Source organism: Chaetodon trifascialis, chromosome 17 (assembly GCF_039877785.1).
Source record: "Chaetodon trifascialis isolate fChaTrf1 chromosome 17, fChaTrf1.hap1, whole genome shotgun sequence".
Taxonomy (NCBI): domain Eukaryota; kingdom Metazoa; phylum Chordata; class Actinopteri; order Chaetodontiformes; family Chaetodontidae; genus Chaetodon; species Chaetodon trifascialis.
In genome coordinates, this window is record NC_092072.1 from 18,126,117 (window position 1) to 18,148,290 (window position 22,174).

Here is a 22,174-nt window from a genome sequence, read left to right on the forward strand (position 1 = left end):
CTGTAGCCAATGAGAGGCCAGTAGTACGCTCTTGCTTTCAGCTTTCATGCTCCCTCTTTAACCCTCTCTCATTTTCCTTCTCTCTCTCTCACTCCCTGCCTCAGTGCATTGCAGCAGTCAAAACAACAGCCTGGCTAAGAGAGCACAGCGTAGACGCAAGTGCTACATTTGAGGGAAAAGGGACGGCTGGACAAGACCGTCAACCTGCACTTTCAGAGAGGATCGCTCGGTCCAAGTCACTCCTGAAGTCCCCGAGGGACGGAGTCTTAAGACTCGGTCCCATCTCGCCCTTTAAGCTCAGCCATCTGTGTATTTTGTCGAACACTTTAAGACTTCCTCCTCCTGTACGTCATTTGCTTGTAGGTGACAGGGAAGAGCACTCTAAAAATGAAACTCAATTGACCGATTGATTGGCTGATTGACAGCTATATTGACTGATCTTTAACAGAGCCCTCTTGAGATGGGAGGGGGCTGATGTCAGGCCTAATTCAATATAACACAATTCAATATGCACTTTGCTTTTTTCCCCCATTTGCAAATCTTTGTGGCACAAGAAGGACCAAAAAAAAAACACAACAGAAACACACAAGAATCAATAATAGCAGTGATCCAATAACTCTCCGTGAACCCAAAGTTTGTGGGGAACTGGGTTGACTGGGTTTAAGTGGGGTTTTGAGGTACAACACTACCATCTATGGACGGGTGTGGATGCTGCAGGCTGCCGACAGATTACATCATCATGTTGAGGACGCTGATGTGTTTTTCTCAGATGCTGTGGCACAGACAAAGAGAAGCAGGGGCAGTTTGGTTCTACACAGGAAAGATACAGGAGGTGCTTTAAAAGTGCTCGTGGACACAAACAGGAAAAGGCACGTCAGAAGTTCCCAGTTTAGACTCTCTGAGGAACATTTCACATCTACGTGTTTCTTTTTTAAATCTGATTGATCAGTTGTTGACTGATAAGTGCTGTCTGGGCTATTGGCCACATTCCAATACAAACCAACCAGTCTTCTGCTGATAATTAGACTTTTTGTTTAGTGTTTATTAATCGGAATGTGACTTATGTGTACTTAGAACCACCAAAACGTATTCAACATCATTTATAAAAACTATCACAGTTACATCAACCTACATGACGACCAAGCTGCCTGTCAGTGTGTTGTGTTGTATCTCTGCACAATAAACAGCCTGAGTAACAGTAATCAGGTCAGTAAAGGCAGTGATGACAGTCAAACCTCGGCTTTAATCCTTTTTCCCCAACTTTGTTATATATTCTTGTGTATGCATATTGACACAATTTCTTGATTCAAACTGTAATCCAGCACCGATCATGCCTAAAAAGTTCACACTTCAGTGAGAGCAAACCTCTACACATGGCCGGTCAGTTTGAGGAGCCCATAATGAATCTGAACACGGTCACGTTTCGACGTGGCGGCCAAACACACCGCTGCTGAGTTTCTCAACATTCCCACTTGATGCCACATTCAGTAAATTCCCACACAGAGCGGATGACACTGTCTAAGAGCTTCTAAACATCCCAGCCGTGTGATGATGGCAGGGATGTGTGGGATCACACTGCCTCCTAGTGTCTCCACAGTGGACTGAGCGAGCGCCACACACAGAGCATGATGACTGCTCCTCTCATGGAGCAGGTCAGGGACAAAGGAAACCTCAAGCTGCCGCCTCTCGTCATGCAGTCTTGGATGCAAACACACACGAGCGCATGTTGGGAAAAGTAAAACAACTCATCTGTTCTAGCTGTTACATGAAGTCAAGTCAAAGGCTTGAAGAATAGAAAAAGTATCATCGGTTGATTTGAGTGTCTCAAACTCATTTGCAGTTAGTCAAGCAAGAAGCCATGAAAAACTGTTTCCAACATTTAGAAACTGTCACCGTTATCAAAAACTCATTTGATAGTGATCCAAGATACCACATATTCAACCACAACTGAATCCTGTTTACAGTTATTGTCATAACTTGCAGCCTTTTCTTGTCAGACGGCTGATGAATGTGACTCATGAAATGAGCCAATAAGTTCATACAAACTCACCACAATGTCTTCAATCACTTCATAAATTTGCCTTTTCAAGGTATGAAGTAAAAAAAAAGCCAGTTAACAAAATACTTCCTTTGCTTGGTGGAATAATCTAGTTTCCTTTTCTGCTTCTGAAACCAAGAAAGAAAATGTCATCCTTCTTCAAGGCCTCCTATTTAAAAACGCAAAGCAAAGACATTTCACAGGCTTGTCACTCAGCCTCTCACAGCTGGTTAAAACTGTGACCAAACACACGTTCTCGAGCATCTCCATACCACACAATGAATGACGGTCACTTTTACCGAAGTTTCTTCCAACTCTTCCTACAAAAAGCAAACCAAAGTCCAGAACTACAGAGTTTATGGACGTTCAGTATAAGTATAACTGGAATGGTTATGAGGTAAGAAACAGTTGGATCCTTCATAGCAGAGCTGACACAAGACGTGGGTTTGTTGCACTTGTAATGATTTTAATCAACACCTCTTAATGCTTAACAAGTGTCTCGATCACCAGGCTTGGTTGAGACGTCTCCTTTGTGATGATACAGAAAGTCATCCGTGACATCCTTCCAGACCAAAACTACAGGATGTTGTGACATTAACGGTCAAGAGTAAGTCCTGCGTGGAGACTTTTAAGAAGGACACTTAGGAAGGACAGACAGATGCAAAAGAGTAAAGGTCTGAAACAAAGTACTGTGTCTTAAAACATTCAGGTCAAGTCAAAGTCCTGAGGACAATACGGAGGCCGGAAAAAGACCTCACTCAGTCTTTGGAAATGCAAAACTATTCAGTGACCGCTCCAATGTGATGGGTAACTCCTCCGCATGTTCTCCCTGAGCGTCAGTAAATCCCAGTCACGTCATCCAGGAAAGGCAAATGTAAATATCAAAACCACTCACATTCAAATCAGCACTGTGTTCTTTTAGCGCATCCCCTTGATATCCTGCTTGTGGGAAGAAGATTACTGCTTCCGACATGACTGTATTTCCAAAGTGGCTGTTCACAGGGGCACATCCAGGGGCAGCTGGTCCAGGTCAACAGAGGAGAAGAGGTCAGTGATGCCCTCATCCTCAGCCAGGCTCAGGAGGTACTCCTCCCCGCCAGCAGGGACTTCCAGAGGTGGAGTGAGGGTGACAAAGATCAGCTGGTCTTTAGACGGGTTTTGGAGGGAGGTGGGCATGGGGGAGGCAGGGGTGCCAGGAGCTGGTGATGACAGTTGTGTCGGCTTGGAGACAGTATTGATTCTGGAAGTATGGTTAGCATTGTCTGGAAATATGAAGGGAGTGTGGATAAAGGACATGGAGGTGGAAAAAAGGTGAGCAATCAATTTTTAAATGCAAAATGGAGTCAATCTAAAAGAAGGGTTAAAACTAAATATAGTGTCTAAGGACGACTCACCTTTGGAAGACATCTGGACGGAGGGCTTGTTCAGCAAGAGGGGGGTGGAGCTATGGCCATTGGTGGAAGAGTTTAAGAGGCTGCCACTGGCCGCACAGCTGTCTGAGGCTTGCATATTGATGGGGTCATCTGAACAGAGGAACACCTCAATGGGCCCCTGTGTGCTCCTGAGGTGGACCTGCAGGCTCTGAGGACAGGGAGAGGACTTTAATTCAACGGTCTCTGAGCTGACAGCAGACACAAATCTGCAGTATAGCAGGCATACTGCTTAGCCCACAAGTTCATTAAAAAGGCACCCTGTTTAACTGAAACAGTGATAATAAGGATCAAGTTCCACTTCCAAAGCAACAGAAATACCGGGAGGACGAGCTCCAACTCAAATTGCATTTGCAGTGCGACAGACTGCTGGTGGATCTGCTTCCTTCCAATCGTCAGATAGGCTTTACCCATCTCTCAAGACCATCATTGAGAAAATTCACATTTATGATTTATCTTTTGTCGGAGCATAAGGGGACGCTGCACAGCAGTGGTGGTTTGCCATTTGCAGTGTTTTGTTTACTTTGCCTTTCCAGAAACAAGCTAAGCCTGGCCTAGAATAGGACAAAATAAATTGATTTAACAGTTTCATGCTGGATACTACTTTGAAAGACAGTATCCATCTGTAGTACGTCATAGACTGTTCCGAATGCAGCCAGCGCAGTGAAAGAGGATGTAGCAAGAATATAACCACTAAAACCAAAGCAATTAACCACCCTGTACTGTTTCACTGGGGCTTCAAGTCATAATATGAAGAGCTTCATCACAAAGACAGATGTTGAAAGATGTACCTCTGCGGGGTGTGGCACCTCCAGCTTTGTCTGTGCCGGAGCTTTGACCACAATCACAGTCTGTTCTTTCAAGCTGGGTATCCTTTGGACATCCTCGTAGGTCAAATAGGCGAATGTGATCCTCAAGGTTAAGGAACATACTCCACCTAGGCTGGTGTTTGTGTGGACAGCTGGGGATACACTCAATGACCAAACTCCTAATTCACAGCATAAGCAACACATTCACCAAAACAAAAAAATCTGTTGGTTTGTGTGACCTTTAGACCCATCATCAATCATCATTTTCACACAATATTTGGGGTAAATCTATTTGACCTCATTGAATTTGCTCATGTGAAGAGTTACCACCAAAGGATATCTCTGACTGTGGCGGTTCTCACACATCTGGTGAATCTGCTGCATGCAGATTCGGATCAACTCGTCCAGTTTCCTCTCCTCCTCAGCGAGACTCTTCTGCTGATTATCTACCTGCTCTTCCACACGACAGCCCCTGCACACACACATCCGAGCAGCAATACAGGACTGACATCACAACAAACTCCAGACATCATGAGGATATTAAGAATAAGACAAACAGGAAGAACTGAAAAAAACAATAATGCTAAAGGTACACAGAATAATACAGGTGGTTAGTACAATCTGCTGTTAACTGCCAGTCTTAAATATAAATATAATGATGGATCGCTTGATCGACATTTTATAATGTGCATATAAGCTTTCTAAAAATACACACACTTCCTGTTCCATCAACTGGTACTCACAACCACTTGATGCGACTTCTAGACGTCTTTTTGATGAGGTGGACACCTTCCAGGACATTAGTGACATCATACACACGTCTCTTAGAGACATTGAGCTCCTCAGCAACTTTATTGAGGTCCAACACCCCGTTAGCGGAGCGGCCCAGCAGCTCCACAAACCTCCGGGTCAATAAACCTAGTGAGGTGTCATTGCGTGACTTCTCGTGCACAAGCTTGTGCGCGCTGTCCATTGCAGCAGGAGCTGGGAAAAAAGGGGAGGACAGAGAAACTTTGAGTTTGTGATGATTCTTTTTAAGATTCTGTTGCATTACGTCATATATATAAACGTATGGGCTTATTTTGATTGTATCTCTTCAAACCCGCTGCCACCGAGCAGAAAAAGCAGTGGGTGCAGGGGGTGATGATATGTGACGTGGTGACATCATAGTGGAGAGTTTGGCACAAAAAGAAGTGCAGGCTATTATCTACCACATCTCTTGCCCAGCACTGAACCAGGCTATTAAGAAACCTGCTGCACAAAGTCTTACCCTTTCCTCCAGTGTGGGATGGAGAGGCCATCGGCATCTTGGCATCACCGCCATCCTTCAGGTCCTGGGGGTCACCGGCTTCCAGCTCCAGCTTTCTCTTAGCCTGAGTGAAAGAAAGCAACATGTACATTTAGATTTATCAGCATTACAATGTCATGGCACTTGCACTTTTAGTTTCCAGTAATCTCACTGAGTCCTGTGGCTCACATGGCAGCCATTTTGGCCAATAATACAGTGCAAACTCCACATGAATCCATTGCACTGACTTGTGACTTAAGTTGTATGCAATTAGTAGCAATGCATATGTCTTTACATGAAATACTACGTTCATCTTGTCATCTGGAGCTGGTTACTCATCATTAGTGAGAATTTTCATGACCTGGGGCTTGGCACAGAAGCTAGCTTCTCTCACCAGTGTGTTTTGCTAGTTGGAGCAACATCTCCCCATCCCCCTCCCAAGCTCACCCAAGGCCTGAGCGGCAGTTCGCTTATGGTTATAATTTAACACATTACCGTTTACGGTTACCTCCTTACCAATGTATTCCCGCAGAAACGCGATTTTTAAAGAGTGCTTTCGGCGTACGCGGCACTGGAAGACCAAAGTGTGTCAAAGTACGTCCCGACAAGGCGCGGTATGATGCCTCAGCCGAAGGTAAAACAAGTGTGAAGTTACCGGAAATACATGTGTGGACCCGGGGCTTCACAAATTTACGTTCACAACAAAAGCATGGGGTTAAAGCACACGTCCTTTTTCACGCCGCTATGACAGCATTGACATGCGGAAATAAAGATGGGACTTAATTGTGCCCATACCTTAAAACTCAAACACGGTAGTCTGCAGTGAGATAAAGTGGTCAGTGACACAATGTGTAAATGAATACGTAGTGGCAAATTGTGACCTATTACCACTGCTGGAGTTTCTGTTTTAACTTAAAGAACATGCTGGTGTTTTCTTCTAGTCAATGAATAACTGGAAGACATTTTCCAAACAAAAAACAAATTTCACCTTAAACGTTACACTTCCAATAAGAGCTGTAATCCACATACATAACATTTTCTATGTCTCAAGACCATTAACTTAACATGACTACAAGTATTACCAACTTCTCAATGCATTAAGCTTTGGTTATCAAGTTTCCTTTTAGTTTGTTACTTTACTACTTTTATTCTGAAGACACATTTAGCACTTCCGTTACCAACCGGGGTGACCCTCGCTTGCTTGAGCTAGTAGAAGTTGTATGTGGAGTTACCAATGCTGTGAATGTCGCACAGAAAATACGCAGGTCCCACCTGCGTGAGGTCAAGACACACATACGACATAAAAACGGAACCTGTCGAGAGGTGCACCCCGGAGGTTTAAACGATGAAGTCGTCAAAATGTGCCCCAAAGAATTGGTGATATCACGTGTAAATAAACAGCAACCCAGTAATTGCGGACATTTAACAAGACAAGGGTTTTATGCAAAACCCTGGTATACCTTAGTTGACCTAGCTGCTCACAAATTTTACATCTGGTTAATTTATCTCAACGTACCTGAACTCGTTCCGGATTACTTCTCTCCTCGGTCCCGGGCGTTGAGGGACCGTGTTGTGTGGCGTATCTGACAATGTCAGTCGGCTCGGAGGACCGGACCTCCAAACTCACGGTGCTGCTTTGGCCAGGCGGAGAGCTGACGGACCGTAAGGTCGAACCAGTCTCGGTACACCCCGCGTGAAAATCGACGGAGCCCTCCGAGACCGAGGAAAGCCCCTTCCTCATTTTGTCCCGTGTTGACTGCTCAGTCTCTTCCTACCGTGTCCTTTCTACCACTGGTATAATATCTAACAGACCATATCCAACTCTCTCTAATTAAAGTATCTCCGTTAATAACGCAGACAAATCTGATTTTAGATGACAGACATGCCGCTGATATAGAAAGGGGATATGGTCAGCGCGAAACTCTGATTCCGCGCGACAGTTTTAAACCAGATTTGCATGTGAGCTGCTATTGGCCGTTATTCTGTGTACGCAGCGCCGTGTACTGTGACGTAGCTGTATTTGACCAATAGCGACAGAGCTATGCACAGGAGTGCAGAATTTTTCCTTAATAAGCAGTAAATCATGTTACTTTATGTGCTGCATTTATGTTTTCATGATTAAAATAAGATTTTCATTTAATGAAGTTCTCCTGGAATAAAGATAACAGAGCAAAATGTTTTAAAACCGTAACTATAATAGAAACTTTATATTGATTAAACACGTGGGTGAAACACAAGGAAAAGTCATTTGGTTTAAGGTCTTGCTGTAAACGATATTCAATAAGCATGTCTATCACCACACATCACTGTCAGAGAATGTGTACTATACAATAACTGACCCATAATTACCATTTTGGACAAAGCTGTAAAAATGTGTACAGGTTAATGCATCACCAAACCTAACAATATTAGAAAATTTTTAACAGAATTGGAATTCTTACAAATGACTCAAACTGTTGTTGACTGTTAAACTGTGAAAAATGACAGGTGCTATATTTCACAGTTTAGAATTGAATCATATTTAGGAATAAAAATGTGTTAACAAAACATTTCTATTGATGTTTTATACAAAAATCTGCAGGTTTGTTGTCTTTAACCAGCCATACTGATGAAAAGCAGTCTAAAACACATCACCACTGAACTATTCTGAGATCACTGTGACCTTTACCTTTTCAAGAGAATCACAAATATAAGGCATGCCAAATATGGCATGTCAGACACTTAACAAATTGTATGTGTTCAGCATTCATAAACGAACAAAAAAAAAAAAAAAAACTGTTTCAGTCATCATCACCAAACTTGATCTTCTTCCCTTGGAAGGCCAGGATTTGTCCTTGCTGCTCTTTCCTTTTCTTACTGGCCTCCCAGGAAGGGTGTAGTGCCTGCTGTGGTGCCTGATGGGAAAAGACACGTCCACCTCTAGGATCCCTTTGCCTAATACCATCACCTCTGCCTCGGCCCCTCCCCCTGCCCCTGCCGACAGAGGGAAAGCCCTTCTCTGACGACTCTGACGTACTGTACTTGGACCCTGAATGTCTTTCTGTTTCTTTCTCCTGCTTTTGGAACTTGGGCTGTTGACTAAAATCTCTATTTAAACCACTGCCGCCCCTTGGTTTCCCTTGGCCCCTAAATTTATCCCCACCTCTCCCTCTGCCTGCACCCCTGCCCCTAACAGGCTTGGAAAGGGAAGAACAAAAAACAGACTGAAGCGAGGTCATTTTAGACTTCAGCCTCGATTCAAGCTCATCAAGTTTACTCTGGACCTGGTCAGTTGGATCCATTTTCACTTCATGCCCCTTCTCCTGGTCTACACTTTTCTGCTTCTTCTTCTTGAATTTGCTCACTTTTCCAACAAAGAAGTCATCGTCGTCGCTCTCCTCAGACTGGGAGGACTGCTTGCGGAAACGTTCCTCTGTGCTGTCATCAAAGTACTCTTTTTGCTCGTCGTCGGATGAGTCTAAATCACTCTCTTCCTCAGCAGCCTTTTTGTGAAGCACTTCAGGTGCAGATGTAATCTTTTCTGCATCTTTACTTTGAGCTATATTTTTCACAGTGTCCTTTATTTCACTTCTTTTTACTGATGGTGGTCTTACTTTCTTAGGCATTTCTTTCACTTGACAAACAGCAGTATCAGTTGAATGAGTTGGTTTCCCTTCGTCCTTTTCAGGTTCTGCAACAGGGGCATCTGCAATGTCTTCAAGGATTTCGTCTCCTTCCTCACTGTCTATGACTTCCTTTTCCTCCACTGTAATGTCCTCCTCTTCTTTCTCACTCTTTCTCTCTCCCTTTGTCTGTGGTGCCTGTGGAGTCACCTTTCCGGCTTTCTTTTGCACTGTCTCCTTCCCTCTCTGCTTTCCGCCCTTCATCCGCTCCTCTTTGAAGGCTTTCACGGCACCTTTGATGCCTTCGATCTTCTTGCTGAATTGAGGGTGGGTGGCGATGCGCGCTGTGGCCCGGTCAGTAATAGTAGACTTTGGATTTTTACACACCTGCTCAAAGTTGAGATTCTTCTGCAAGGCTGTCTTGGTCACCTGGCGACAGGAAAAACAGTTTATCTAAGCAGACACTACACCACGTGTTTCACCATCACTCATTTGAATTTGTACTGAAAATAGCGAATAAACCTACAAAACCTACCAGGTCTGGTGAGAGGCCCTTCATGGCGTGGATCTCCTCCAGCAGTCTGGCAGCTCTCCTCTGATTCCTCTCAATTTCTGCCTCTTTCCCTTTCTTCTTCTTCAGGGCGCCAATCTGTCGTGTCAGCTTCCTGATGATCAAAGCCTTAGCCCTCTTCACCTCCTTCCTCATCCTCACCACCTCGTTGTTGAGGTTCAGACCATCAGTTTGCTTTTTCTCATTGGGTTGAGCAGGCAATGGAACATTTTTCTCAATTTTATCTGGCGCCTGTGGCATTGCTTCTTCTTCTTCTTCTTCTTCTTCTGCCTTTTGCCCATCATCTCCTCCTCCCTGTTCTTCATCTCCTCCATCTCCCTCCTCTACCTCATCTCCAGTATCACCATCCTCTCCTTCCTCTTCTGCTTCTTCCTTGTCCTGTATCTCTTCGTCCTCCTTTACTTTCTCGTCAACAGATGGCACCATTTTCTCTACCTCGTCCATGATGTATATCATCTGTTGAAGCATACCCGTTTTATATTGGTAACTTACAATACGTGTTCCCACTGGCAACAACCACAGTATTTAACACAATATGTTAAAAACAATAATAGCTAAAAAAAGATACTTTTAATTACATCTATACTAAACATCTTCAATCTCACCATGAGCTCAGAATGCCATTTATTTAAAAATTTAGCTTTTCTGTCTTTCATTGATTTTCATCACTACAGATGTGGGTCCTGTTGCATTTTCCGCCCAAACGTCCATAAAACACAGTCCTATTATAAAACGAATTGCTTTATCGAAATCATACATTTTATAATAATGATACCACAGCTGAATTGTCTCGTGACAAAATACATTCCTGGTGAGACCAAGAAATGCGGTTAAATACCTGACCGAGCCAGCCAAACAAACGTGGCTGAGGCGTGGATTGTACGTCCTACGATATAACGTGTAAGTCTGTAAATGTATACAGGCTTACTTTACGTACCGCTGGCGTTGACGTAACAAACTCCAGCGCATAAAGTAAAATAAGATCACTGTAACCTGTTATTATTACACTTACCGTTCAGAAGAGATTATTAAACATTTAAAACTGATAGAAACATCTCAACTCGCTGGGGGCGGCCATGCTTCTTACGCCTCCGTCGTCCGTGTGACGTCAGACGTCAGCAGCGGGACGCAGCGTGTCGTGAAAGGGGGAGGGCCTTCCGCGGACTGTTTTTATTTATTTCTTTGTTTCATGTGCATAAAACAACAACAATGGTGGATAATTGAAGAAGTGTGATTATTAGGATGAGCGAATGACATTTCCAGTTTCAGTTACCAGACCGATATCACAAGTGAATCAACAGGGGGAGGATGAAGCGGCGCAATGCGGACTGCAGCAAACTCCGACGGCCGTTAAAACGGAACCGAATCACCGAGGGTATATATAGCAGGTACAAAAAAGGGGCTGGAGGGACGTTTTATTGTATAACAATGGCGCCTCTCTGCATATGTCAAGACGGGGCTGCCAGCCTGGGCTACATTCATATTTAAGCACGCTTGGGTTTTTAGCTACAGAAGGAGCTAAATGAACATTCACGCGTATTGTTAAAATTATAGGCCTAACGTTACTTGTGTGGTATTTTGTACATGATTTGTCCCTGTCTCGGTAGTTAAAGTCAAATTGTGGCGAAATTAAATTGAATGGTGGGCACGGGACTATGTGGGCTTTGAGTATGAATTGTAACACATTCCGCTCAGCGGAAATCTTTCCAGCTAAGACAAAGGTAGCATGAACTTGTGCGAATTATCCAGCTCCAGCTTGAGATGACAGCAGCAATGTCAGAACAGAAGCGCTCGTTTTGAAGTCCGGGGTGACACCGACTGCGGGGTCTCACCTGCGCTTTGTCTGGCAGAGGTCTAAACGTGAATGCGCTAATGAAACAATAACCACCAAATTGAGCAGGCCTAACAGTAACATGTAAAGAGGACATTATTTAAGAAGATGTAGAATAAAAACAACATGCTTTCTTTTCATACAGACTGGTTGACGGCAAACCAGAGAAAGAAAACCAGCTGTGCTTTAAAGTAACATGTCCAGACATGACACTGTGTACGTCTCTCTCTCACTTGTTTGGATGTCCCTCAACCATTATGATTTATTTCAGTTTCTTTGATGATAGAAACACATTGTTAGACTTATTGGGAACATCTGGATTTCTGTTCATGCTCAGTTACACTGCTGAATTAGCATTAAATTCCCTCCAAATCTTTTAGGAAGTTGAGATAACGCTGTCTGCAGTTACATCGGTGATGTCCTTCTTATAAACACTAGACTGTTGTATAAACCTGAGGTCCAAATGCCTGTCATAATACCATCCCAATCCACGGTAAACCTTGTATAGCGTCCCATCTCTTTCCCGTGACTTTCTTTTTTTAACATTTTTCTCCCATTTTTATTTCCTCACGTTGTCTTCTCCTGCAGTACATTCCTGTACCTGAAGTTCCTGGTGGTGTGGGTGTTAGTTCTGCTGGCCGACTTTGTGCTGGAGTTCAGGTTTGAGTACCTGTGGCCCTTCTGGCTTTTCATTCGAAGCGTCTACGACTCCTTCAGATATCAGGGATTGGTAAGAGCCTGCTTGTATGACCCTGACCTCCCCCTTTCCACCTAACATTAACTTGCACATTATTGCCCAAGCTGGAGGTGGTCTGTGTGACAGGGCCGTACGTACATGAACACATGCCTCGACATGAGTGCACGTGTGTTTTCCACACTGTTGTTATGGCATATTTAATTGTCTGTCTCTTTCCCCTACTCCTAGGCGTTCTCTGTCTTCTTCGTATGTGTGGCGTTCACGTCAGACATCATCTGCCTCCTCTTCATCCCCGTCCAATGGCTGTTTTTCGCTGCCAGCACCTACGTATGGGTCCAGTATGTCTGGCACACAGGTTAGTCCAAGTTTTCTGTGAGCTCTCTTTTATCTCTGGCAGCCAAACAGCCACTTTCACTTCAAAGACTCGGTGTACAAGAAATTTCCAGCTGCCAAGTTTCTTCAAGAATGATGTTTTTCTTTTTTTTTTTTCTTTCTTTTTTAACCCGTATCTCTTACTCTGGCCCAGAGAGAGGAGTCTGTCTACCCACTGTATCGCTGTGGATCCTGTTTGTGTACATCGAAGCCGCCATACGGTTCAAAGATCTGAAGAACTTTCATGTAGACCTGTGTCGACCCTTTGCTGCTCACTGGTAAGATGAATAGATAAAAAAATCATGTTGAAGTAGCTGATCCTCCAATATGTATTAGCTGAATATATAGAGGATACTCTCATATCCTTTATAACGTGACTCTGTGTCTCTCTTCACCTCCCAGTATCGGCTATCCAGTGGTGACTCTGGGCTTCGGCTTCAAGAGCTACGTTAGCTACAAGATGCGACTGAGGAAGCAGAAGGAAGTGCAGAAGGAGAATGAATTCTACATGCAGCTTCTACAGCAGGCTTTACCTCCAGAGCAACAGATGCTGCAGAGACAGGAGAGGGAGGCAGAGGAGGGTGAGACAGACACACACACGCAAAGCGCAGAACTTTTAAAAATACTTATATTGTTATTCTTATTATGATTATTATTGCCCAAGTAAAACACAATTGACTGAACAAGCAAAAATGACAGTAGAAATGGTCCATGAAATTGTACTGTCATGACACTCATGGACAGGGAACAAGGATGATGGTTACTGTCAGTATTATGGGATGTAAACATTACCAGATGAAGTATCATGAATTGGGTTAATGAACCAATTTAGTGGCCAAATTTATGCAGGGCCATATAATATGTTGTGTGACATCGTGATACAGAAGGCAAATCTGCTCAGAGGCCGCTTTACTCAGTGCAGCTGTAAACATGAATGCAGTCCAAACGGTTCAGCCATAAATTCCACTTTTACACAGATACTTTTTTGATTGACATTGACAGATATAATACCTGACCGCATGTTTTTTACTGAGGGTGCAGTTTGCAGTCATGGTCAATAAGATTGAGAGAGAGAGGCGTTATTATGTTTTGCTCACACCGTACACCACCCTTCACTACGACCTCAGTAGCGAACATGTAGTTGATGCCTCTCTGACAGTTTGAACAAAAAACCTGGTAAAGGTAGAATATGCGGCAGAGCAGTTGTACTTGACTGCATCGGATTGTACAGAGTAGATGTACCTAATAAAATGGCCTTGGAGTGTCTATTATTATGTAACTTTTTTCATTATTGTAAAATATAGCATTGTTTTTCAATATAATTTTAAGGGTGCTTTCACACTTCTGTTCACTGGGTGCTGACCAATGGGGGAAAAAAGTCAACAACTAGAGAACTAAGAACAATAATAATAATGCAGTCATGTGACATTGGACAGTTTTGGTGATGTCATCTTGCATTATCAGTGCTACATGGACCAGCATGGGAAAAACCTAGTTCCAGTTACTGACAGCAGATCACGTTGTGCTTTACTGAACCTCATGTTTTTATGTATCTTCTCTGCTGCCACAAGCAGCTCATAAAGAAATAATTGATGTGAGCATTAATCAGCAGATGACTTTGATAGCTGTGTGTCTTTTGAATTCATGCCATCTACTATCACAATAATCCTGTGATTGGTGGACTTTGTTGTCAAACCACAAACAAACATAGATCCAGCCCTGGGACTGTCCTCAGCCTGCATATTTTGTCTGCACTAGAGTTCAACTGACAGCTTTTACACCAGTCGTAGCAAACCATATGAACAAATGCTCTACAAATCATTGAATATGTGTGACAACATCCTGAAAGCAGGAAAGTGTCTCAGCCTGCTGACATGAGGCTCTGCATGAATCTTGTCTGGGATTTTCTCTGTTTTCTATCAAAGGCTATCATTCAATCTCTGTTTATGGTCAAATATGTTTTCAGTCTGCTTTGGAATTTGCTTAATTCTGTCCGGTATCTTTTTTTATGTGTCTTCTAACACGGCCTGCATTTGCTCTCTTCCAGCTGCTTTAGCTAAAGGGATCTCAGAGGTAGAACCTTCAGTAATAACCCAAAACGGAGCACCTCCTGGAAAGAAAAGTACCACAGTCCTGTTACCAGAACTGGAGTATCGGGAAAAAGGGAAAGACAGTACTGCAAAAGAGCGTGAGGGCAAAAAACAAAACACAATTGGAATCAATAACAACAGTATTATACACGCACTGGACTCCAAACTACAGGAGACAGATTATATAGAGACCTACGCCGGGACAAAGAGACTGAATAACGACCTGGCAGGAGAAAACACACATGCTGATACCAACACACACTCTACTTCTAAAGAGGAAACTGGAGGGATGGGGAAGAACTACAAAAACGCCAGCGGAGGTGGGGGTAACATTTCCAACTCGTCTCCCCGGAATCACAGTTCTTCAAATGGCAGCGTGCCGCCAGGTTCCTCCACCAATAAGAATGAAAAGAAGCAGAAGGGGTCAGGGAAGGGGCAGAAGGACCCCGTGGAGAACTGCATCCCCAACAACCAGCTGGGCAAGCCGGACGCTCTCGTGCGGTAAGACAATGTCCCACTGTTTCAAACGCCCGTTCTTCATTTGCCTGTGTTCTTGTTGTTTCCTGCGGCTGCCTTTCGGTGATGTCATGGCCCCTCGCTTTTCTTCTCTCCTGAAAGGCTGGAGCAGGATGTGAAGCGTCTGAAGGCAGATCTTCAGGCCAACAGGCAGCTGGAGTCAGAACTGCGGAGTCAGCTTTCCTCTCTGGGCAGCCAGGACCGCAGCCTTCGCTCTGAGCTGGGCCAGCTCCGCCAGGACAACGAGCTGCTACAGAACAAGTGGGTGCATGTACAGTATGTTCAGAGAGTATGGTCCACTCAGCCAAGCTCTGACAACAATCAGCTCAGGTTGTTACACAACAGATACAGTTTCCTTGGTGAACAGCTGGTTAGTTAAGGACTGTGAAATGGTCATTTCAGTTTTTATAGCATCCTTCAGAGGCCATGCTAAATTATCGAACACATGTATCAAACTAACCTCTGACTGGCGCACTGACCTTAACAACCGGATGTGTTTTATTGTAGTGTAACTGATTGGATGGGTTCCATCTACTTTAAGATTCCGATCGGATGTGTTCTTTCCACTGTGACATCACAACTGATGTGTTCTTTCTAGGGCTGGGACAATAGGCATATCTATGGTTTTATTATTATTTTGTTGTTAAAGTTACATCATACTCTCAGAGACTGGTTATCATGAGCAGTATTTCCAAAAATAATGCATATCACATGCAAGACAGTCTTTGTTCTTAGCACTACCATTATACTCCCTATAATCCTGCTCATTGAGCTAGTGCCATAAGAAAATAATAAAGAAAAAAAGATGTTAGGTTGAAATGAATAGAGCCCCTGAAAACTGTGCAGAGCAATTGAACTTGAAAGCAGCCCTTTCAAAAGCCTGTACCTGACTGCATATAAAAACGGTAAATACAATGTATGTAATAGAGGGAATGAATAGTGAAAAATATATACTTTTTGAAGCATATTATTGTTCTTTGTGTGTGTGTGTGTGTGTGTGTGTGTGTGTGTGTGTGTGTGTGTGTGTGTGTGTGTGTGTGAGACACATAATGTCACCTCTCACCAAACCTTTTTGTCTGATGCCCTCAAGGAAAGACTTTCGAGGTGTTCAGCACACGTATGAACAAATCTTTAACGCAGTAACCTCACACTCAGCTGATTACACTGACGAATCAGGTGTCACTGGTTGAGCTCCCCTCACTTGTGACGCTCAGTTGAGATTCACAGGACGTTACTTCCTCCTGAAAGACTTAATTAAGGGCCACTAAGGGAACAGAAACAATCATGATGTGTCAGTTCTGGTTGAGCTTTTAACCTCATAAGAGTGCCTGCGAGGTCTAGTTTTAGGTCGTTTTCACACCTGACCAAGCGGATTCGGTTCGACTGCGGAGCTGAAAGTCACAACATTGTTGCATTTATCACTTGTTTCGGTTCTGCTTTCACACTGTGATTTCTATAGTGCACCGAACTTTCTGAGCAGCATCACGTGGTTGAAAGGGGCACTCGTCGATTGGACAAAGTAGGAGGGGAAATCCCTCCCTCCCGGCCCGGAAAAACAACAGTGAACGCAACTGTTCCTATAATGCTATCGTAGCTTGTCAGGGATTGATTCTGTTATTTTTCTAACTTTGACGATCTAACATGTGACAACACATGAGCTCAGAGTTTAAGAACTGTGACTGTTGGTAGTTGTGATTTGATTTTGTTTAAATATGCCAAATTGTGAATTTATGGGTTATTGTTGTTCAGACAGTTGAGCTAAGCTAGCTAGCAACTGCTAATGTCAGCGGTCACTTGTTGCCATAGCAACAGTAGACATTCACGTAAGGACTAATGAGCTGTAAATAGAGATGCAGAATCAAGCTATATTATAAATACAGATGAGATACGTTGTATTTTAGCATGCGTATAGCGTCACTACGTACATTTGGTCCTGTGTTTGGTCCGGTGAGCTTTCACACTGCATACGAACGGAACCATGGTTCACTTGCAAGCGAACCGAGACCCACGTTTTCAGGCGGAGCAGAGTTCGCTTGTTTGGACCGCACCAGAGTTCAGATGAGCTTTCACACCTGCCAAAGCGAACAAAGCGGACTATCCGAGAAAACGAACTCTGGTCTGTTTAAAGCGGACCAAACCGCTCTGGTGTGAAAGCGACCTTAAACTGGACAGAACAAAGCGTTTGAACCAGCAACAGGCTGAACTTACGGGTGGACTGAAGACAGCAGATTCATGGCACAAGCCCCCTGTGTTTGAAGCACAGGGGGTTTGAAAAGGTATTAAGTCTTTGACCTTTATCTTTATCAGTGACTAGTAGGCTGTGTAATAACAGAACCTGTCTCCGTCTCCAGAGGTCTCTGGCTAAGCCTCGGTACACAAACATTGCTTTCTCCGTCACTGTTGTGGTGTGTTATCAGTGAACAAACTTCAAGGTTAAACCATTTAAACCTGAGGTGTATTTACAGACATTGTAGGATTTGAGTTTGAGTTATAGTTGCCAGTAAAGGAGCAGAAGCTGCACAAAAAGGAAGAGCATCTGGATGCTGTGTAGACAAAGAGGGAGTTTTTAGAAGATTCAGCCATTTCAGTCACATTAACAGCAGGCAAGAGACTGTAACAATGGGAGAGTTCTTATCTAAGAAAACACCCCATATACTCCGTATTTCGTCTCACACCCAGCGCGAAGTGTGCTCATCTCACGATCCAGCCAGGCTGACGATGTTCTTCTCCTCATTTAAGGCTCCACGGTGCGGTCCAGGCCAAGCAGAAGGATAAGCAGACCATCTCCCAGCTGGAGAAGAGGCTAAAGGCTGAGCAGGAAGCTCGCGCCCTCGCTGAGAAACAGCTGGCCGAGGAGAGGAAGAGGAAGAAGATGGAAGAGGCCACTGCTGCCAGAGCCGTAGCATTAGCCGCTGCCACCAGGTACTTGTTAGATGAACAAATCCTGCCCTGCTTTTTGAATCAGCAAATACCAATACAGAAGGTGAAAGATCAGTTGGACGTGTTGCATTTTCCGATCTTAAAAGCGCTGTTCTTCTCTCCTCTCCGGCAGAGTGGAGTCCACCGACTCTCTGCGTGCTCGTATCAGAGAGCTGGAGACCGAGTGCAAGAAGCTCAGCATGGACATGAAACTTAAGGAGGAGCAGATTCGGGATCTGGAGGGCAAGTGTCAGGTGAGAAGGAATAACTCATTTTCTGATGACACTCTGATTGCTGCAAAAGCGATGGGAAATACGCTCTCATCTGCAGTTAACAAGCTGCTGCAGTACTTGAATTTCGAACAACAGATGTGATCACTTGACTTAAATTATATGCCGTTTTAGTTGGAGTAATTGGTGTCATTAAACGAATAGACCCCCTGTGCCTTCTGAGTGCATCAGCCATTTAGCACAGTGAAACTTTCGTTTAGAAAATGACACCGTTTAGTTGCTTATAATCATTTTTGATTAGCGTAAAAAAAAAAAAAAAAAGAAAGAAATGTTGCATCTCCATCTTTATCTCATTTCCAGTTTGCTCTCCTCTTCCTATTCTGTCACATACAGGAGCTGCGGAAGTACAAAGAGAACGAGAAGGACACAGAGGTGCTGATGTCAGCGCTCTCAGCCATGCAGGAGAAGACCCAGCACCTGGAGAACAGCCTGAGTGCTGAGACCAGGATCAAACTGGACCTCTTCTCTGCACTGGGGGATGCCAAGAGGCAGCTGGAGATAGCACAAGGTAGCTGCTGACAGTAGGGATGCGGTGTCTAAAAGCCCCTTTGGTATGCTCGAACCATTGCTTATTTTCTATACGATATTGTTCCATTAAGCAGACTTGCACTGTGTCCAACAGGTAAACGCATGTGTGTCTTCTCATCTCAGCCCCAGAGTTTCATACATTGCTCCCACGGCCGTATATTCAGAATATACAGTAAATAAAGTCACAGCAGAAAAAAGCAGACAGTATGTACTTGTTATGTTAACAGCACATAATGTATTAGATGTCTTTTTTGCTGCATTAATAACAGTAGATAATAATAGTATGATATGTTCAGTGTTGATATGACAACAGCTGCTTCAGCTGCTTTTTTTAGAATCCAGCGCAGTAACATTTGGCACTCACAATGAAACCCTGTCTTTCAGTTGTTCATCAGTGAACCACAGTTACCATAATATTGAGGAGGTGACCCACCTGGAATAGACCTTTCTCACAGCAGACATTTTGACTTGTCGTAACAGGAGAAACACGGGTGAACTGGGTCTCCTTAATGATGGCTCAGCTCCATAAAATGTCCCAGTGAGCCAGCACACACAAAGGTAGTGCGCTTGATATTAATATGATTAGCTACACCTGTGCTTTCCCTGCTGTGACGTGTCACATGTCTCTAATGAAAAACAATGGGACAGCAGTGCATGAGTCACCTAATAGATAACACAGTAAGTGTTCAGCAGGTCAGCTAATAGTAGCCCCGTTAGCTTGTAAAAAATTCTCAGGGAATTCATTTGCAAGGGCACTCGAGGACAAACGCCCTCCTCTGCCCTCAACGCTGTCACGTGAACGTCCGTTTCCTTCGTCCAATCCAGGCCAGATCCACCAGAGGGAGCAGGAGATCGCCGAGCTGAAGCAGAAGATAGCAGAGGTGATGGCGGTGATGCCCAGCCTGTCCTACTCATCAGACGGCAGCAACCTCAGCCCCGTCGCCCCGCACTACTCCTCCAAGTTCATGGACAATAGTCCCTCCTCCCTGGACCCCAACGCCTCAGTCTACCAGCCCCTCAAGAAGTGACTGTGACACCCACACTTTTGTCAGACGGAACTTTGTCTCTTTCTTTATCTTGGTGAAGCCCTCCGTTCCGCTTTCGGGTTATTTTTGAGTTTACCAGCCCCTGACAGTTTTTTGCACTCTAACATACCACATAATGACACACACACACACACACACACACACACACACACACACACAACCCCTCCGTACAAGTATTTGGCTCCTGTTTTGGTTCTATTATGAGAACTATTATTTTGAGGGGGGGTTTGTACAACATTATTTTTTTCTTGCTGTTGAGTTTTGGGATTTAGCCATTAGACAGCGCGATCTGTTTGAAGGGGGAGACAGGAACACACAGTTTGTCGGCCAAATGTCTACAGAAGAGCCATCATGCATCGCTTCACATCCGTCTTCTTTTGGTGTCAGTACAAACCCCCCCCCCCCACAGCCATATCTTCCTCTCTAATGAACTGACACCCAGACTTTTTCTTTCAAAAACAGCTGGCTTTTCACGATGGTTTCCATCAAGGCAGAAGGTTTCAGTTCAGATCTGAGTCTAAAGCTCACCTGTAAAGTAGAGCCCCGTGAGAGATACACGAATGTAAAACTATTCACTTTTGCTGTCACCGTTAACTTAAGGCAGTCTCCGATGGGATTGTTTGCTTTGTAATGTTTCAGTTCGGTTACGACAACGTGCATTTCTTCTCAAATCGTGATATTGATCAGTTTGCTGTGCTCTTCAGATATTCCAATACAATTTGTTCTCTTCGTGCTGGAATAGCGAAGTCTCCAGGATTATCCGTAAGTGGATGAAACAGATGTGTTTCTGTCCGAAAACAGAACAAATGCTACTGCTAGATTCGACCTGGCACTGCCAAAATGTCACATTAACATTCACCTGTTTGCTGCAGACGGCTTTCCTCTCCCTCCGGACCAAATTAGAACCTGTCAGGCCATATCGTTCACTGGATTTAATGATGTCGAGGTAACCGGTCGTTACCATTATTTGCAGATTTTACAGTGCCTTGCAGTTTGTCTTTTTAAGATGCAAAAACCACTCACTTTACAATCCTGGGATCCAAAAGCATCAAGCCTCAAAGCTATATTTCTCTCTCCAGCCCTGATTTTCATTCAAGACTTCTCACATTCTTTCAATTCAGTATTCAAAGGCTAAAAAAAGCATCACCTCAGATGCATCTTTTTTCTTTTTCCAACAAATTGATCACAGTGTTACAGACTTAAAGGGACAACATAACACTGGACATGGCACTCGTCATGTCATTGTGACTCAGTCTTGGTATGCCAAACACCAACCAAACTGATTGTCTGTTCATGCCCTCGAGTTGGCATTTCGTTGTTTACAACAATGTACATTAACTTACTGAGGAATGTTTGCTTTGTTTATTTCATTTCAGTTAAGTGCCAAGTGTTGATGTTTGGTTTCCATCCATACTTTGATCGATGTAGCTAGCATAATGTTTGCAGAAGAGTGCTGTTCTATATTTTTTTTTTGTCATTAGAGCATATTCAGATGGTGTTGTGTTTACAAGGTTCTGGGCTGACCGTGGTGAAGCAGCAGGTGGTCAGTCGGACTGATTGTGTTATTCACACATTTATTTATTTGTTACAAACGTTTGTTGAGTGGCACCTCCTTGATATTTCCCATCATATTCAGTTGATTTCCTATATTTTCTACCAGGAAGGATTCTGTGAATGTGTTGTGTTGGGAAAAGGTTACCCCTGAACCATTTGACCACGTTGTGCTGTCATGTTGCCTACCTGGAAAAAAAGAAGTATTTTTTGTGGATCGCTCTGGTGTTGTGAATTCAGTTCTCAAGTTGCTTTTCTAAGTTTGTGTAGAAGGAAGGGAAGGTTAAAAAAAGTGCTTTGTTTTATCTTTTCATTGTTCCACTATGTTTATTTCTTTACCCAAAGTGATGGTGGCTGTGTCACTCTTTTCACTTTGGTCATCCATATTAAAGAAAGTCTTGCTGGTGGCAATGCAAGCTGTTCAGTGTGTGTGCGTGTCATGATCTGTGTGTCTATTTTTCCTTTTTATGACACAGACCAAACATTTGACCAAACCACAAGATGGTGATTGTATTACATGACAGTATTCTAAAAAAAAACTTAATTGCCATATTTTCTCACTTTAGAAGTTGCATGCATTTCCACGTAACTAACAG

The 22,174-nt window shown here is 43.7% G+C and overlaps 3 protein-coding genes across 4 annotated transcripts; 1 reads left to right on the plus strand and 2 right to left on the minus strand.

Moving 5' to 3' along the window:
* Window positions 1-1,014: 1,014 nt before the first annotated feature.
* Window positions 1,015-7,331, minus strand: e2f3 (E2F transcription factor 3). Of its 2 annotated transcripts, none has more exons than XM_070984827.1 (7): window positions 6,082-6,218; window positions 5,548-5,650; window positions 5,021-5,261; window positions 4,618-4,749; window positions 4,260-4,374; window positions 3,433-3,619; window positions 1,015-3,300 (listed from the first exon to the last, which is right to left on the minus strand). In XM_070984827.1, exons 2-7 carry the CDS (start codon window positions 5,582-5,584, stop codon window positions 3,035-3,037), a joined length of 978 nt encoding a protein of 325 aa, XP_070840928.1. In that variant the 5' UTR covers window positions 5,585-5,650; window positions 6,082-6,218; the 3' UTR covers window positions 1,015-3,034. The 2 variants fall into 2 exon arrangements, with proteins under 2 accessions (XP_070840928.1, XP_070840930.1); XM_070984829.1 differs by lacking the exon at window positions 6,082-6,218 and adding an exon at window positions 7,082-7,331 and having other exon boundaries at window positions 2,480-3,300.
* Window positions 7,332-7,678: 347 nt separating this feature from the next.
* srfbp1 (serum response factor binding protein 1) lies at window positions 7,679-10,848 on the minus strand. The gene is made up of 3 exons (XM_070985329.1): window positions 10,751-10,848; window positions 9,703-10,194; window positions 7,679-9,596 (listed from the first exon to the last, which is right to left on the minus strand). Exons 2-3 carry the CDS (start codon window positions 10,192-10,194, stop codon window positions 8,346-8,348), a joined length of 1,743 nt encoding a protein of 580 aa, XP_070841430.1. The 5' UTR covers window positions 10,751-10,848; the 3' UTR covers window positions 7,679-8,345.
* A 23-nt stretch (window positions 10,849-10,871) lies between these two features.
* maco1a (macoilin 1a) lies at window positions 10,872-21,781 on the plus strand. The gene is made up of 11 exons (XM_070985191.1): window positions 10,872-11,126; window positions 12,158-12,299; window positions 12,495-12,621; window positions 12,793-12,916; window positions 13,041-13,219; window positions 14,686-15,229; window positions 15,347-15,505; window positions 17,984-18,166; window positions 18,297-18,417; window positions 18,787-18,961; window positions 19,807-21,781. The coding sequence occupies exons 1-11, from the start codon at window positions 11,047-11,049 to the stop codon at window positions 20,007-20,009; spliced, it is 2,037 nt and encodes a 678-aa protein (XP_070841292.1). The 5' UTR covers window positions 10,872-11,046; the 3' UTR covers window positions 20,010-21,781.
* Window positions 21,782-22,174: the final 393 nt, after the last annotated feature.

Excerpts from the sequence above, each read along its gene's own strand:
- e2f3 (XM_070984829.1), bottom strand. The coding sequence starts at position 7,306 with ATGAGGAAGGGGCTTTCCTCGGTCTCGGAGGGCTCCGTCGATTTTCAC. Across the intron at positions 4,750-5,020 it reads AGAAGTCGCATCAAGTGGTT|GGGCTGTCGTGTGGAAGAGC; the intron begins GTGAGTACCAGT and ends GTGTGTGTGCAG. Across the intron at positions 3,620-4,259 it reads AGGTGCCACACCCCGCAGAG|AGCCTGCAGGTCCACCTCAG; the intron begins GTACATCTTTCA and ends CCCTGTCCTCAG.
- srfbp1 (XM_070985329.1), bottom strand. The coding sequence starts at position 10,194 with ATGATATACATCATGGACGAGGTAGAGAAAATGGTGCCATCTGTTGAC. Across the intron at positions 9,597-9,702 it reads AGGGCCTCTCACCAGACCTG|GTGACCAAGACAGCCTTGCA; the intron begins GTAGGTTTTGTA and ends TCCTGTCGCCAG.
- maco1a (XM_070985191.1), top strand. The coding sequence starts at position 11,047 with ATGAAGCGGCGCAATGCGGACTGCAGCAAACTCCGACGGCCGTTAAAA. Across the intron at positions 12,300-12,494 it reads CCTTCAGATATCAGGGATTG|GCGTTCTCTGTCTTCTTCGT; the intron begins GTAAGAGCCTGC and ends CCCTACTCCTAG. Across the intron at positions 15,230-15,346 it reads AAGCCGGACGCTCTCGTGCG|GCTGGAGCAGGATGTGAAGC; the intron begins GTAAGACAATGT and ends CTCTCCTGAAAG.